The following is a 12,769-nucleotide window of genomic DNA, read 5'->3' on the forward strand; positions in this document are numbered from 1 at the left end:
TTGTATATACAAGTACATAGGTACTTATAATTGATACTGCACAGAATTTGTAACGTGATTAGATCGGTAGCATATGAAGGGTCCACGGAAACATTTTTCGGAAAATTAGATTTTTATCTCAAAATAAAGAGATCTTAATGAACTATTAGTTATATCTTTTGCTACCACTGTATAATAAATGTAACACAACTTTATTTTTAGTTAAATAATACCTGGTCACGGAATTACCATACATTTTGACATTGTTCCAAATTTTAAAACCGCGATTACTCAGAATGTCACTAGTGTGACTAGACATCACAGACAAGACATCCTCTAGACTGAGCATAGTAAAGCTTCCCCTCTGCCACTAGACATGTTCTTTCCGTGGACCCTTCATATGCTACCGATCTAATGACGTTACAAATTCTGTTCAATTCACGTGAACTGCTTTTTATTCGAGTGTTTCATTATTTTGATGGATTTTCATATTTAATGGTAAAATTAATTTTCTTTATTGAAATGACCGGCGCAACTGAAATTGACACTTGTTACAGTGATTCGGCAAGTCTACTAATAACTTAAGTGACGTGAAAAATGTAGATTAGCTTCAATAACGGGACGATATTTGTTTATATCAAAAAACAACACAAATCGTTTTATAATATAGAAACACTTGAAAATAACAAACAAATAAACTTTTATTGTATAACAAACAACAACAACAACCAAATTTATTCAATGATATAGGTATTTCGAATACGGCAACTTCAACAAGAACAGTTTATTGGAAAACAATAACTAGAGAATACGAGGAAATCCAATCAGCAATACGAATCCGATTCCATTACTTAATTGCAGCAATTACCACTTACTGCAGCTTTTGTGTTGGAGCAGGAATCTGTACGAATAGCCAGTATCATATATTCCTCTCAATTTTTCAGAAAAAAGTGTATCGTGCACTTTTCTTCGAAAACCTCTTCAGTTATATCGACTCACTCTTAATCACTAGGACTATTGATTAAAAGAAAGAAAAAAAGTGTCTCCAGTTTTTCATACCAATTTTGGTTGCCAGGTCAGGAAACAAAAATGACTTTTTTCGGGACACTTTTTCCTTTTTAAATCGACAGTCAGTCGAATCAAATAACCGTTTTCCAATAAACGCTTATAATGATTATATTGGAATATTTCTTCTATTTTTTTATTGCTTTTAATTTGAAAATTATATACTTACCTAAGGTAAAAGTATGTATCATAAATCATAATAAATACCTAAATGTGCTTGAACTACACAGGTTTAGAGTCAAACACAGTCTTACAGTGTGTTGCACATCGCTAGCAGTCTGACAACAAACTCACACAAATACCTCTTTGAGGGATATTTCGAATTACAGCAGAATTTTAAGTAGGTAGTCGCAACTGAGAATCGAGAGAGAATTTCATGGAACCTTATTTATCAACTAGTCTGTAGTAATTAACCGGAATAGGTACCTAACCCCCCTATGCAAACAGTTCCGGAACATCCGGTACCGAAGACAATTTACAGCAAAAGTTGATCTCCAAATTAAATTGCGCCACCACTACGCAAATGGCTCGTAGTTAAACGGGAACTAAACCAATCAAAGTTTCACGTTACAATAAACTGCAAACACAGATACGAAATTTATCCTCTATCCACTTAGACATTCGCACAATTTGCATTTCCTCTTGTGTTCTCCCATTTCGTTGAATATAAAGAAGTTTTCACGAACTCTGGCTTTATCTGCATAAATATTAGTTAGAAGGCAAAAAGTGGAAATACTTTGTGTTTCGGAACTACGAGGGAAATAACGCCCTAGCAGTCATTGGAAAATCAGTTTTAATTTGGCATTTAAAAAATTGAATAAGTTTCCCGATTACCGATATATGGCGGTTTTCCAACGTAGATATTTCAATAGTACTAAAATTCTTATTGGTACATATTAAAAAAGTAATTTGAAGGTAAAAAACTTAACCAATACCCCTATTGCATAGTGTTTACAGTTTTTAAAAACGCATGAAATAATTTACCTACTTGAATTTGACAACTGTTTCTGTTTCATGAAAACTAAATAATGAATGGACAGGATTCATCAAGTTTCTTAGCCGAATCAATAATGACAAAACGAACTTTATGTAATATAAGACAAATTGTAAATACCTATATGAAACCTATTTATCCAAGCTCCGATTGCTTTTCCTAACTTTATAAAACAATATATTATTTAAATACGTAGTAAATAATTATAATTTCCTGATATTTGATGAAATTAGGCAATCAAGCTAATACTAACCCAACTCAATGCTGGCGAGATGAATCATTAATCAACATCAGAGGATCGCGATGGAAACATAAATCATGCGCATTGGATCCACTGCTGGAATCTTAATGTTGTTAGTATGAAGGTATTCCCGTAACACGAAACTGTACTACTTATATAAGAGTAAAAAACAAAAATTCTATTAATACAAACAGCGATTTAAAAACGGTAAAAGTAGTTATTGATTTTCCCTAAAATAGAATGCATTTATTTTATATCTAATAGGTTAATTAAAACACACATATTTTAATACCTGCTACCTGAACATGCCAGCCTACCCAACATGACTAACTTTTTATGCAGATAGGCAAACATAACAAACTTTTAAATATCATAAAAAAGGTGTTTTATACATGAATAAAATTATTTTATGAAATATTTTGTTTTTTCTCTAATTATATTTTGAATTGTATAGTGCTTTAGTTTATAACTGTTATGGTGTAATTATGTAATAAATAATAAGTTTAAAATTATATATTAATTGAGATGTTAATCGATCGGAATAAATTATATTTATCTGTTTTTAATGGTTAGGTACGTCTTAACATTCTTCCGAGTGAAGCGGAAGCTAAACAAGTTTAAATTAAACGGAAAAATCATCATCCTGCATTCAATCTCATACACGTAATAAAGGTAATATAAGGCTAGTCATTTATTGCACTTAGGTACTTAATTGTGAAATAGGTACCTATCTCATTTTAGTAGACAATACTTAAGTAGGGTGTCCTTTATTAATGCATACTCTCTAAATAAAACGATTCTACCCCAAAACACCCCGAAAAAAAATCAGGGCATTCCTGTAACAGGAACCCGTGCAACTGAAATTCCCATACAAATGACTATGGAGAAATGTGTCAGACAGTAATTTGATAATTTTTCATTGGTTTTGTGTTTGCATCGAGATTGTTTTGTTAAAAAATGTTTATAAGGCAGTATTATACAAAATCCATACGAAAAGTGTACCTTCCATACGAAAAATAAAAATAAACCTTTTTGGTAATTTTCATACATTGTATGGGAAAATCGCTTGAAAGTTGGCACGGGTTACAGTTACAGGAAGCACCTCAAATTTATTTAATAATAAAAAAGACCAATAGGGGGTATGCATTATTAATTTTTAGAAAATCTTAAAATAAGGGACAATCTAACATAAGAAATGAAAAAAAAAAGAAACGTGAAAAGAGCCAGAGAAACGTGTACGAACATAATCTACAAACCCTGAACGAACGCTTTGTCGCTACTTTTACTGCAGACGAAATGACAGCCTGTGTTGATCTTTTGTCGTAGTAAAATAATGCCGAAGCTCTTAGCACTGAAAATTGTTTAGCGTTTCCTTTTTCAATAGGACTTTCATTAAAATATGAGCGATGAATGTTGCCATGAGGGATATTGTTTCATTTTGCGAAGAATCATTGTTGATCGAGAAACCATTATACTATAAACAAATAACGCTTCAACGGGGTAATCAAAAATGTAGCGTGGGGATTCAGGGCACGTTCCGATCATCAATCAGTGTGAAATTGATTAAAAGAGTAACAAAATAAAATACTCTTTACTTATAAAACAAAAGGGATAATGTTTACAAACTACAAACTTTAGAATTCTGACACATTACTGAAACAGTTGCTCCAATTCAAGCAAAAATGTTTTTACTAAAGGACACATAAACCCGTTGTGTGTGCTTTTTTGTCACAACCACTAATGCCTAAACAAGTGCATTCAAATATTGCATTTTACATACTATGAATCCTTTTAAAACACATCAAATTATCATAGAATAGGTACCTAGCCCTCCAGATAAGTACTCGTGGGATGTAAGCTTATTTATTTAATTAAGCTTTAGCCGGCCACATGAACGTAATCAACACATAAGAAAAATATCGTAAACCCTTCATAAAGAATCAGTTTTATTATCTCCGGGTTAGTAAATAAGTGATAGCGGGGTTATAAGGGCACGGTCGTTAAACGCCAATCGAGCTCTCCCATAAAATGCCTATCGATCTACCTACGTGCGCAGGTGATTGCTAACATAATATCCGTTTCTAGGATAACAGAGAGAAAAATATTATTTGTTATTATTCAGTGATACTGGATCAAAACCTTATCCACTAAGGTATTTTGTTATATTGGTACTGTACTGGATTATAAGAACTCGATGGCAATGGAGTCATTATTACATTATATAAATACAGTATCATGGTGTCACCCTATTTCACAGACAGAAATTTCATAGAATATCGTTTCTCAGAAATTATTTCATATATTATTTGGTTCATATACTTTCAGTTTCAATATTATTGTTTCATAGACTATTTACTTGGTTGAAACATATTTCACAGAAATTCAGTTGAATGAATATTACTATCAAACTTTTTAAATTTAGAAACTTATCAAACAGTAGAATTATGTTTCGTGTATTCTTGTTTCGTAGACACAGATTTCATAGATTGTTATTTCATAGGAACTGTTTAATATAACATTTAATTATTTTCTTTTCAAATATTATTATTTCAGAACTTATTCACTTCATTAAAATTTATTGAAAAGAAACTCAATGCAAAGAATTGTAATATTAGAACTGCGACCCCCGCAGAAACAAATTGTTGCTAGAAAAGTAGGTTAGGTTAGAACTGCGACCCCTGCGGAAACAAACTGTTGCCAGAAAAGTAGGTTAGGTTAGGTTAGAACTGCGACCCCCGCAAAAACAAACTGTTGCTAGAAAAGTAGGTTAGGTTAGAACTGCGCGCCCTGCGGAAACAAATTGCTGCCAGAAAAGTAGGTTAGGTTAGGTTAGAACTGCGACCCCTGCGGAAACAAACTGTTGCCAGAAAAGTAGGTTAGGTTAGGTTAGAACTGCGACCCCCACAGAAACAAACTTTTGCTAGAAAAGTAGGTTAGGTTAGGTTAGAACTGCGACCCCTGCGGAAACAAACTGTTGCCAGAAAAGTAGGTAAGGTTAGGTTAGAACTGCGACCCCCGCAGAAACAAACTGTTGCTAGAAAAGTAGGTTAGGTTAGGTTAGAATTGCGACCCCTGCGGAAACAAACTGTTGCCAGAAAAGTAGGTTAGGTTAGGTTAGAACTGCGTGCCCCGCAGAAACAAACTGTTGCTAGAAAAGTAGGTTAGGTTAGGTTAGAACTGCGACCCCTGCGGAAACAAACTGTTGCCAGGAAAGTAGGTTAGGTTAAGTTAGAACTGCGACCCCCGCAGAAACAAACTGTTGCTAGAAAAGTAGGTTAGGTTAGGTTAGAACTGCGACCCCTGCGGAAACAAACTGTTGCCAGAAAAGTAGGTTAGGTTAGGTTAGAACTGCGATCACCGCAGAAACAAACTGTTGCCAGAAAAGTAGATTAGGTTAGGTTAGGTTAGAAAATTAAAATATTAAGTTTAATAAAATGAGAAACACAATTCTATGAATATGCAGGCTTGGAAACAAGTTTTATATAAACTTAATATTATAAGGAATAATAATATATGACCTGAAATTTCATAAAATGAATTTCGAAACATTAATTTTCTAAACTATAAAAAATATACAAATAGATCTTCTACAATGTATGTGCACTGGAAGTTGATCATTCTATGAAATGATAATATGAGAAACATTTTCTATGAAGCGCAATTCTACGAAAATGTAGTATATGAAACAACGTACAACCACAGTATCATACTTTAAATATATCTTTGAAAACAAACTCCGATGAAATTCGGTGTAACTAAGTAAACACTCACCGCATACAGTGTTAACTATTATGATGGAAACACTCTATATTGTTTTGGTTTAGGCAAGTAATAATGAAATTGCATATGCATGCAAATGTTACTTTCATGCTACGTGATTACTAAAATTGGATTGTCTTTATTTAGATACAAATAAGCTATAATTATGAAAACTGGCAATTTGTTATCGGAATGATCGTTTGTAGACTGGAATTCTAAGCGTATATAATTCGTAAAAGTTAACCCTTTTCCACGCCGTACAAACCTATAATATTTTCTCAAAAGAGAAAAACAAATTTTACATCCAAACAAATAAGTAATCCAACTTTGGTGATTAATTTAAAGACAAGTCACATTTCCCGAAAATGCAATCTAATTTGAACCTTAAATCGGAATGCTTAATTTAAAATACTTTTGGCGCGTGTGTGGTTGATAAATCGTGGTTGTACGTTGTTTCATATACTACATTTTCGTAGAATTGCGCTTCATAGAAAATGTTTCTCATATTATCATTTCATAGAATGATCAACTTCCAGTGCACATACATTGTAGAAGATCTATTTGTATATTTTTTATAGTTTAGAAAATTAATGTTTCGAAATTCATTTTATGAAATTTCAGGTCATATATTATTATTCCTTATAATATTAAGTTTATATAAAACTTGTTTCCAAGCCTGCATATTCATAGAATTGTGTTTCTCATTTTATTAAACTTAATATTTTAATTTTCTAACCTAACCTAACCTAATCTACTTTTCTGGCAACAGTTTGTTTCTGCGGTGATCGCAGTTCTAACCTAACCTAACCTACTTTTCTGGCAACAGTTTGTTTCCGCAGGGGTCGCAGTTCTAACCTAACCTAACCTACTTTTCTAGCAACAGTTTGTTTCTGCGGGGGTCGCAGTTCTAACTTAACCTAACCTACTTTCCTGGCAACAGTTTGTTTCCGCAGGGGTCGCAGTTCTAACCTAACCTAACCTACTTTTCTAGCAACAGTTTGTTTCTGCGGGGCACGCAGTTCTAACCTAACCTAACCTACTTTTCTGGCAACAGTTTGTTTCCGCAGGGGTCGCAATTCTAACCTAACCTAACCTACTTTTCTAGCAACAGTTTGTTTCTGCGGGGGTCGCAGTTCTAACCTAACCTTACCTACTTTTCTGGCAACAGTTTGTTTCCGCAGGGGTCGCAGTTCTAACCTAACCTAACCTACTTTTCTAGCAAAAGTTTGTTTCTGTGGGGGTCGCAGTTCTAACCTAACCTAACCTACTTTTCTGGCAACAGTTTGTTTCCGCAGGGGTCGCAGTTCTAACCTAACCTAACCTACTTTTCTGGCAGCAATTTGTTTCCGCAGGGCGCGCAGTTCTAACCTAACCTACTTTTCTAGCAACAGTTTGTTTTTGCGGGGGTCGCAGTTCTAACCTAACCTAACCTACTTTTCTGGCAACAGTTTGTTTCCGCAGGGGTCGCAGTTCTAACCTAACCTACTTTTCTAGCAACAATTTGTTTCTGCGGGGGTCGCAGTTCTAATATTACAATTCTTTGCATTGAGTTTCTTTTCAATAAATTTTAATGAAGTGAATAAGTTCTGAAATAATAATATTTGAAAAGAAAATAATTAAATGTTATATTAAACAGTTCCTATGAAATAACAATCTATGAAATCTGTGTCTACGAAACAAGAATACACGAAACATAATTCTACTGTTTGATAAGTTTCTAAATTTAAAAAGTTTGATAGTAATATTCATTCAACTGAATTTCTGTGAAATATGTTTCAACCAAGTAAATAGTCTATGAAACAATAATATTGAAACTGAAAGTATATGAACCAAATAATATATGAAATAATTTCTGAGAAACGATATTCTATGAAATTTCTGTCTGTGAAATAGGGTGACACCATAAATCGTACTATGCATAGAAACGAGTTAACCATTCACAAGTACCTATACTATCAATTCCAATTTCAATTTCAGGCTCCAAAAACGCAATATCGCACGGTTACATTTCAGCAAACCAAATTCACAACACAGTTCACTATATAACTAACTCTACACAATATCTTACAAGCGAAACTAACCTTTAAACGTATGTACTTTAGAGTTGGACATGACGTGCCACAGCTGCGGGTCGCCGGCGGCGGGCGCCAGCACCAGATGCTGTCCGGATGGTGCCAGTTGCAGCAGACGCGCGCCCGCGCCGGGGCTCGTCGCCCCCACGGACAGCACCCGCACCGTCGACGCTATCGGCGGTTGGAGCCTGGCCGCAACGGGAAATGATAACTTTTTAATAGATAAAGTACAGTGGCGGACAATAATATGGATATCAAATTTGTGTTTGTTTAGAAAACAATGTTTGTGGAAAAGAATGGAGATATAGCTTTGTGACGTGTAAAATTACTTATTATAAATAAATATCTCAATCTCAATCTCAATCTCAATGAGTTGGACGCAGAAAAAAACGAACGAGGAAGTGCTACGAATAGTTGGAAAGAAGAGAAACCTACTGTGGACCATAGAGAATAGACGAGGCAAAATGATAGGTCGCTTGATAAGACACGAGTGACACGAAACTTTCTCTACAACTATATTAGCAGGCAAAAGAAGAAGAGGAAAACCACGAACAGGCTAAAACAGCAACTAAAAGGAAAAACAAATATCGTGCCTTACAGAGATCTAAAGAACTGGGCCGAGGACCGCTAAAACTGGCGTGTACTCCACAAGAGCCATGCTTTTAAATTGTGATGATAATGATGAGGATGAATTAACAGGCGTATAGTTTGTATAATATCATTCTAAACCTTATGAGGATGGATGTCGGGAGGTGTATTGACACAACCAGATTCTAAATAAGACTACTCTTTATTCATAAGATCATTGATTATATAGCATTGAAATACACGTATATAAGCATGTATAGTTCTATACACTACATCTCCCACGGAGGGGAAAAAAAAAAATTAAGTACAAGTTTTTTTTTTTGTTGAAATTATCATGCTTTAACAATGAAATTACCTATCTGATCTTATCATTACTTAAAACTAATTAGTATGTTAAGAGTTACAACTCTTGTTTACAATAATACAGACAATGCAGATCGAATTACAAATACATTTAATGCATCAACCACAGTAAAACAAAAATAGACAGTATGCTAACATTGCATCATGGTATGAAAGGCTTAGTTCTGTTTTTGTGAATTAGATCATATTTACCATTTTTAATTATTTTTACATTGGGTGGAATGTCTTTTACTACAATATATGGTCCTGAATATAAGCTTTGGAGTTTATTACCAGTCTCGTTTTTTATTAAAATTTGATCGTTGGGTTTATAAGTAACTGGATTTATATAGGAGTCGTACCTGAATTTACGCTGTAATTTACTAGAATATAAGTTGTCACGTGCCTCTCTCTGTGTAACTTGTAAACGATACTTTAGTTCTTTTGGATAATCATCATAGTTATAAAGCGGGTCTATGGATATGACTAAGTTATTTGGTAAATTACATTGCTTACCGTAGACCAATTCGAAAGGGGTGAACTGCGTTTCCGAGTGCACTGACGTATTATAAGCGAAACTCCAAAAGGGAAGCCATTCACTCCAAGCCTCGGGGTGATTGTCGGTCTGTATGCGTAGAAATGCACCTAAATGTTTGTGTGAATTTTCCAGAGATCCAATAGATTGGTGATGATAAGCGGTAGAGTTAATTTGATTAATATTTAAAATTTTACATACCTCTTTCATAGTTGTGGAGATAAATTCTGTGCCTCTGTCAGTCGCTATGGTGTTTGGTATGCCATGTTGAAGTATGAAATTGTTTACAAAACATTTTGCAACCTCTGTAGAAGTTTTAGAAACAAGGGGATATGCACAAACGTATTTGGATAGTTCGCATTGTAAAGTTAGAATATATGAATGATTATAATTATCCTTATCTAGAGGGCCCACTATGTCTAAGAATATTTTTTCAAACGCAGAGTGCGCTGTTGACGTCACGACCATAGGTTCTTTTATCTGAACCGTATATTTTTGGCGCTGGCACTTTTCACACTTACTTACGAATTCTTTAATATCGTTTTCAAGGCCAGGCCAGTAATAGTACTTTTTCAAATTGTTATACATTCTCCTTATACCCGCGTGGCCACTCGTGGGTAAAAGGTGAAAATCATTAAGTATGACTCTTTTATCGTCTTTGTCATATATTCGCTTTACTTCATTTAATATATGTAGTTGTGGTCCGGACCAATCCACCATATTTTGTATTTCGCTAACTAATTTCTCGACAAATATATTATTATATTTATTTTTAATGAAATATATGTCATCAACTTTTATTTTCTTACATAACTCACTAAGTTCTCTCACAAAAGCGGCTCGCGTCAGTTGTGATTGAGATACTTGTTTAATATAAATTGTCTTTCTTTCCTGGCTATAACATAATGTTTTACTCTCGTGATTAATTCGTTTTTCTCTTTTTAACCTATCTATACTTTTTATATCTAGAAATCTCAACTCTACGGAATCCTTCGGTTTGCTATGTGTTGCTACAACTCTTGGTTGATCAGACCTGTCGTCAGTAGAAACCATATCAACCGGGGATACCGCATCCATCCTTCTTTTCTGCGCTCTAGTCATCACGTTAATTACATGTTCATTCATTTCTTTCAATTCCTCTGACGTAATGCGTATCCGGGACAATGCGTCTGCAGCCACGTTGTCCTTGCCTTTCACATATTCAACCACGTAATCGTACTCTTCTAATGCCATTCTAAATTTTAATAATCTACTCGAGGGATCTTTCATATTGAATAAGTACACGAGAGGTTTATGATCGGTATATATTTTAAATTTACGCTTCTAAGTCTTTCAAAAACATCCTGTAAATTTTTGTTGTGTTCATTTAAATTGCGGCCGAAAATTATGAGATCATCTAGGTAAACAAAACATTTTTGATAAGTTAATCCAGCCATTGCCATGGTCATCATCCTGGAAAATGAATTCGGACTAGTTTTACACCCTTGAGGCATGCGAGTCATTTGCCATCTACCCCCACAGAAAGCTGTATATTTTCTACTGTCTGGCTCTAACTCAACGTTGTAATAACCCTGATTTAAGTCTAAATGGGTAAAGTAAATACTACCGGCTAACGAATCTAAAATCTCTGTAATATTGGGAAGCGGGAATTTATCATCTGTAATACAATCATTAAGTTTACGGTAGTCCACTACTAATCGCCATTTCTTGTTTCCACTGCTATCCGATTTTTTAGGCACTAGTAATATTGGGCTTGACCACTCGCTTCTACACGGCTCTATAATACCTTGATCCAACATACTATCTAACTGTCTTTGTACTTCACCTTGTTGGGAATATGGCAGCCTATACGGTTTAGAGTACACTGGTTGTACATCCTGTTTTAAAGTAATTTTATGCTTATAAATGTTCGTTGTCGTTAATTTGTCCCCTGGCAAATAAAAAATATCGCAGTATTTAGCACACAATTTCTCAATAGAAATTTGTTCCTCTCTATTTAAGTGACTAATTTTTAAATAAGAAAACATATTTTTAACCCGTTCCGCATTTTTATGCGTTTCGCCAAACATACATACATCGTAATCACTTGCTTTGTGAATAGTCGGGTTTAATTTGTTAATAGTCAAATCATTTTCAGTCGTATTAAGCAAACGAATAGGTATCTTTCCATTGTTAGGTTTCACTAATGCACTAGCCATAAACAATCCGGGTTGAATCTCATTCGCGCACACCACACATTCCTCTTCCATATTCGTCTTTATGTAACGTATAGATTCCGACCTAGCCGGTACCGTCAAACGGTTGCTATCCTCTATAAATAGCGGTAATATTATTTTACAATCTAAGCCATTCCTTAAAGTCAAAGTGCTATCATAGTAGTCTATAGTTGACGTGTACTTTCTGAAAAAGTCATGTCCTAAGATGCCGCCAGCCGTACATGGCAAAGAATTGAAAACATAAAACTTTTGATTAAGGCTATGATCTCCATAATTAAGGTCTAAGTAAACATATCCGATAGGTTGGACTTTGCCGCCCAATCCGCTGACTACTACATTATCGTTATGGATTGGAATATTCTGATTATGTATGTACTTATATTTTATAGCACATATGGTAGAACCCGTATCAATTAAATATTGAGTCGAAATACCGTTACCAAAAGATAATTCTACATAACTATGTTTCTTATTGCTGTTAATTAAAATATATTCTTCAGTCACGAAAAAACTGATTCTCGTTACTATTCGACACGTTACTATCCGTCATTACATGTACTTGCTGTTGACTGCGTATCCCATTGTTCCTAGCTCTGTTGGAATAGAATTGGGACCTACCTCTATTCTGCTGGTAAGGCCTCGTTGCTCCTCGGGCAGCCGCAGGTTGGAAGCCACGTCCCGTGCCTCGCTGTCGGCTACTGAACCCGTACCTTGCCGGTTGATGGCCGCGTGTTGAGTACGACCTTCCACGGTGTCCCCTAGAGTATGAGGATGATGGGCCTCTGAAATATCTCGAATTATAATTATGATTACGTGCCATTGTCAAAATCCCTTCAGACGTACTTGGAGTGGACCGGTCGTAATCTATGGCAGCTTGAACTGCATCTTTTAGGGTGGTAAAATTCCGCGCAGCGATTATAGTGCTGAGTCTGCGATTTCGCAGCCCATCAGCGAAGCTCTGAATAGCCTGGCGTTCAT

At 35.0% G+C, this 12,769-nt stretch overlaps 2 protein-coding genes across 2 annotated transcripts in view; one reads left to right on the plus strand and one right to left on the minus strand.

The window, feature by feature from the left end:
* Positions 1 to 12,769, plus strand: part of LOC134650225 (isovaleryl-CoA dehydrogenase, mitochondrial) — a 178,625-nt gene that overhangs the window by 129,946 nt on the left and 35,910 nt on the right. The gene's annotated exons all lie outside the window — the stretch shown is intronic.
* Positions 1 to 12,769, minus strand: part of LOC134650321 (protein qui-1) — a 147,072-nt gene that overhangs the window by 24,785 nt on the left and 109,518 nt on the right. The window contains exon 15 of the mRNA XM_063505282.1: positions 8,120 to 8,298. Within this exon, the coding sequence (XP_063361352.1) occupies positions 8,120 to 8,298 (179 nt within the window). The remainder of the gene's footprint in view (positions 1 to 8,119; positions 8,299 to 12,769) is intronic.

Source organism: Cydia amplana, chromosome 8 (assembly GCF_948474715.1).
Source record: "Cydia amplana chromosome 8, ilCydAmpl1.1, whole genome shotgun sequence".
Classification (NCBI taxonomy): domain Eukaryota; kingdom Metazoa; phylum Arthropoda; class Insecta; order Lepidoptera; family Tortricidae; genus Cydia; species Cydia amplana.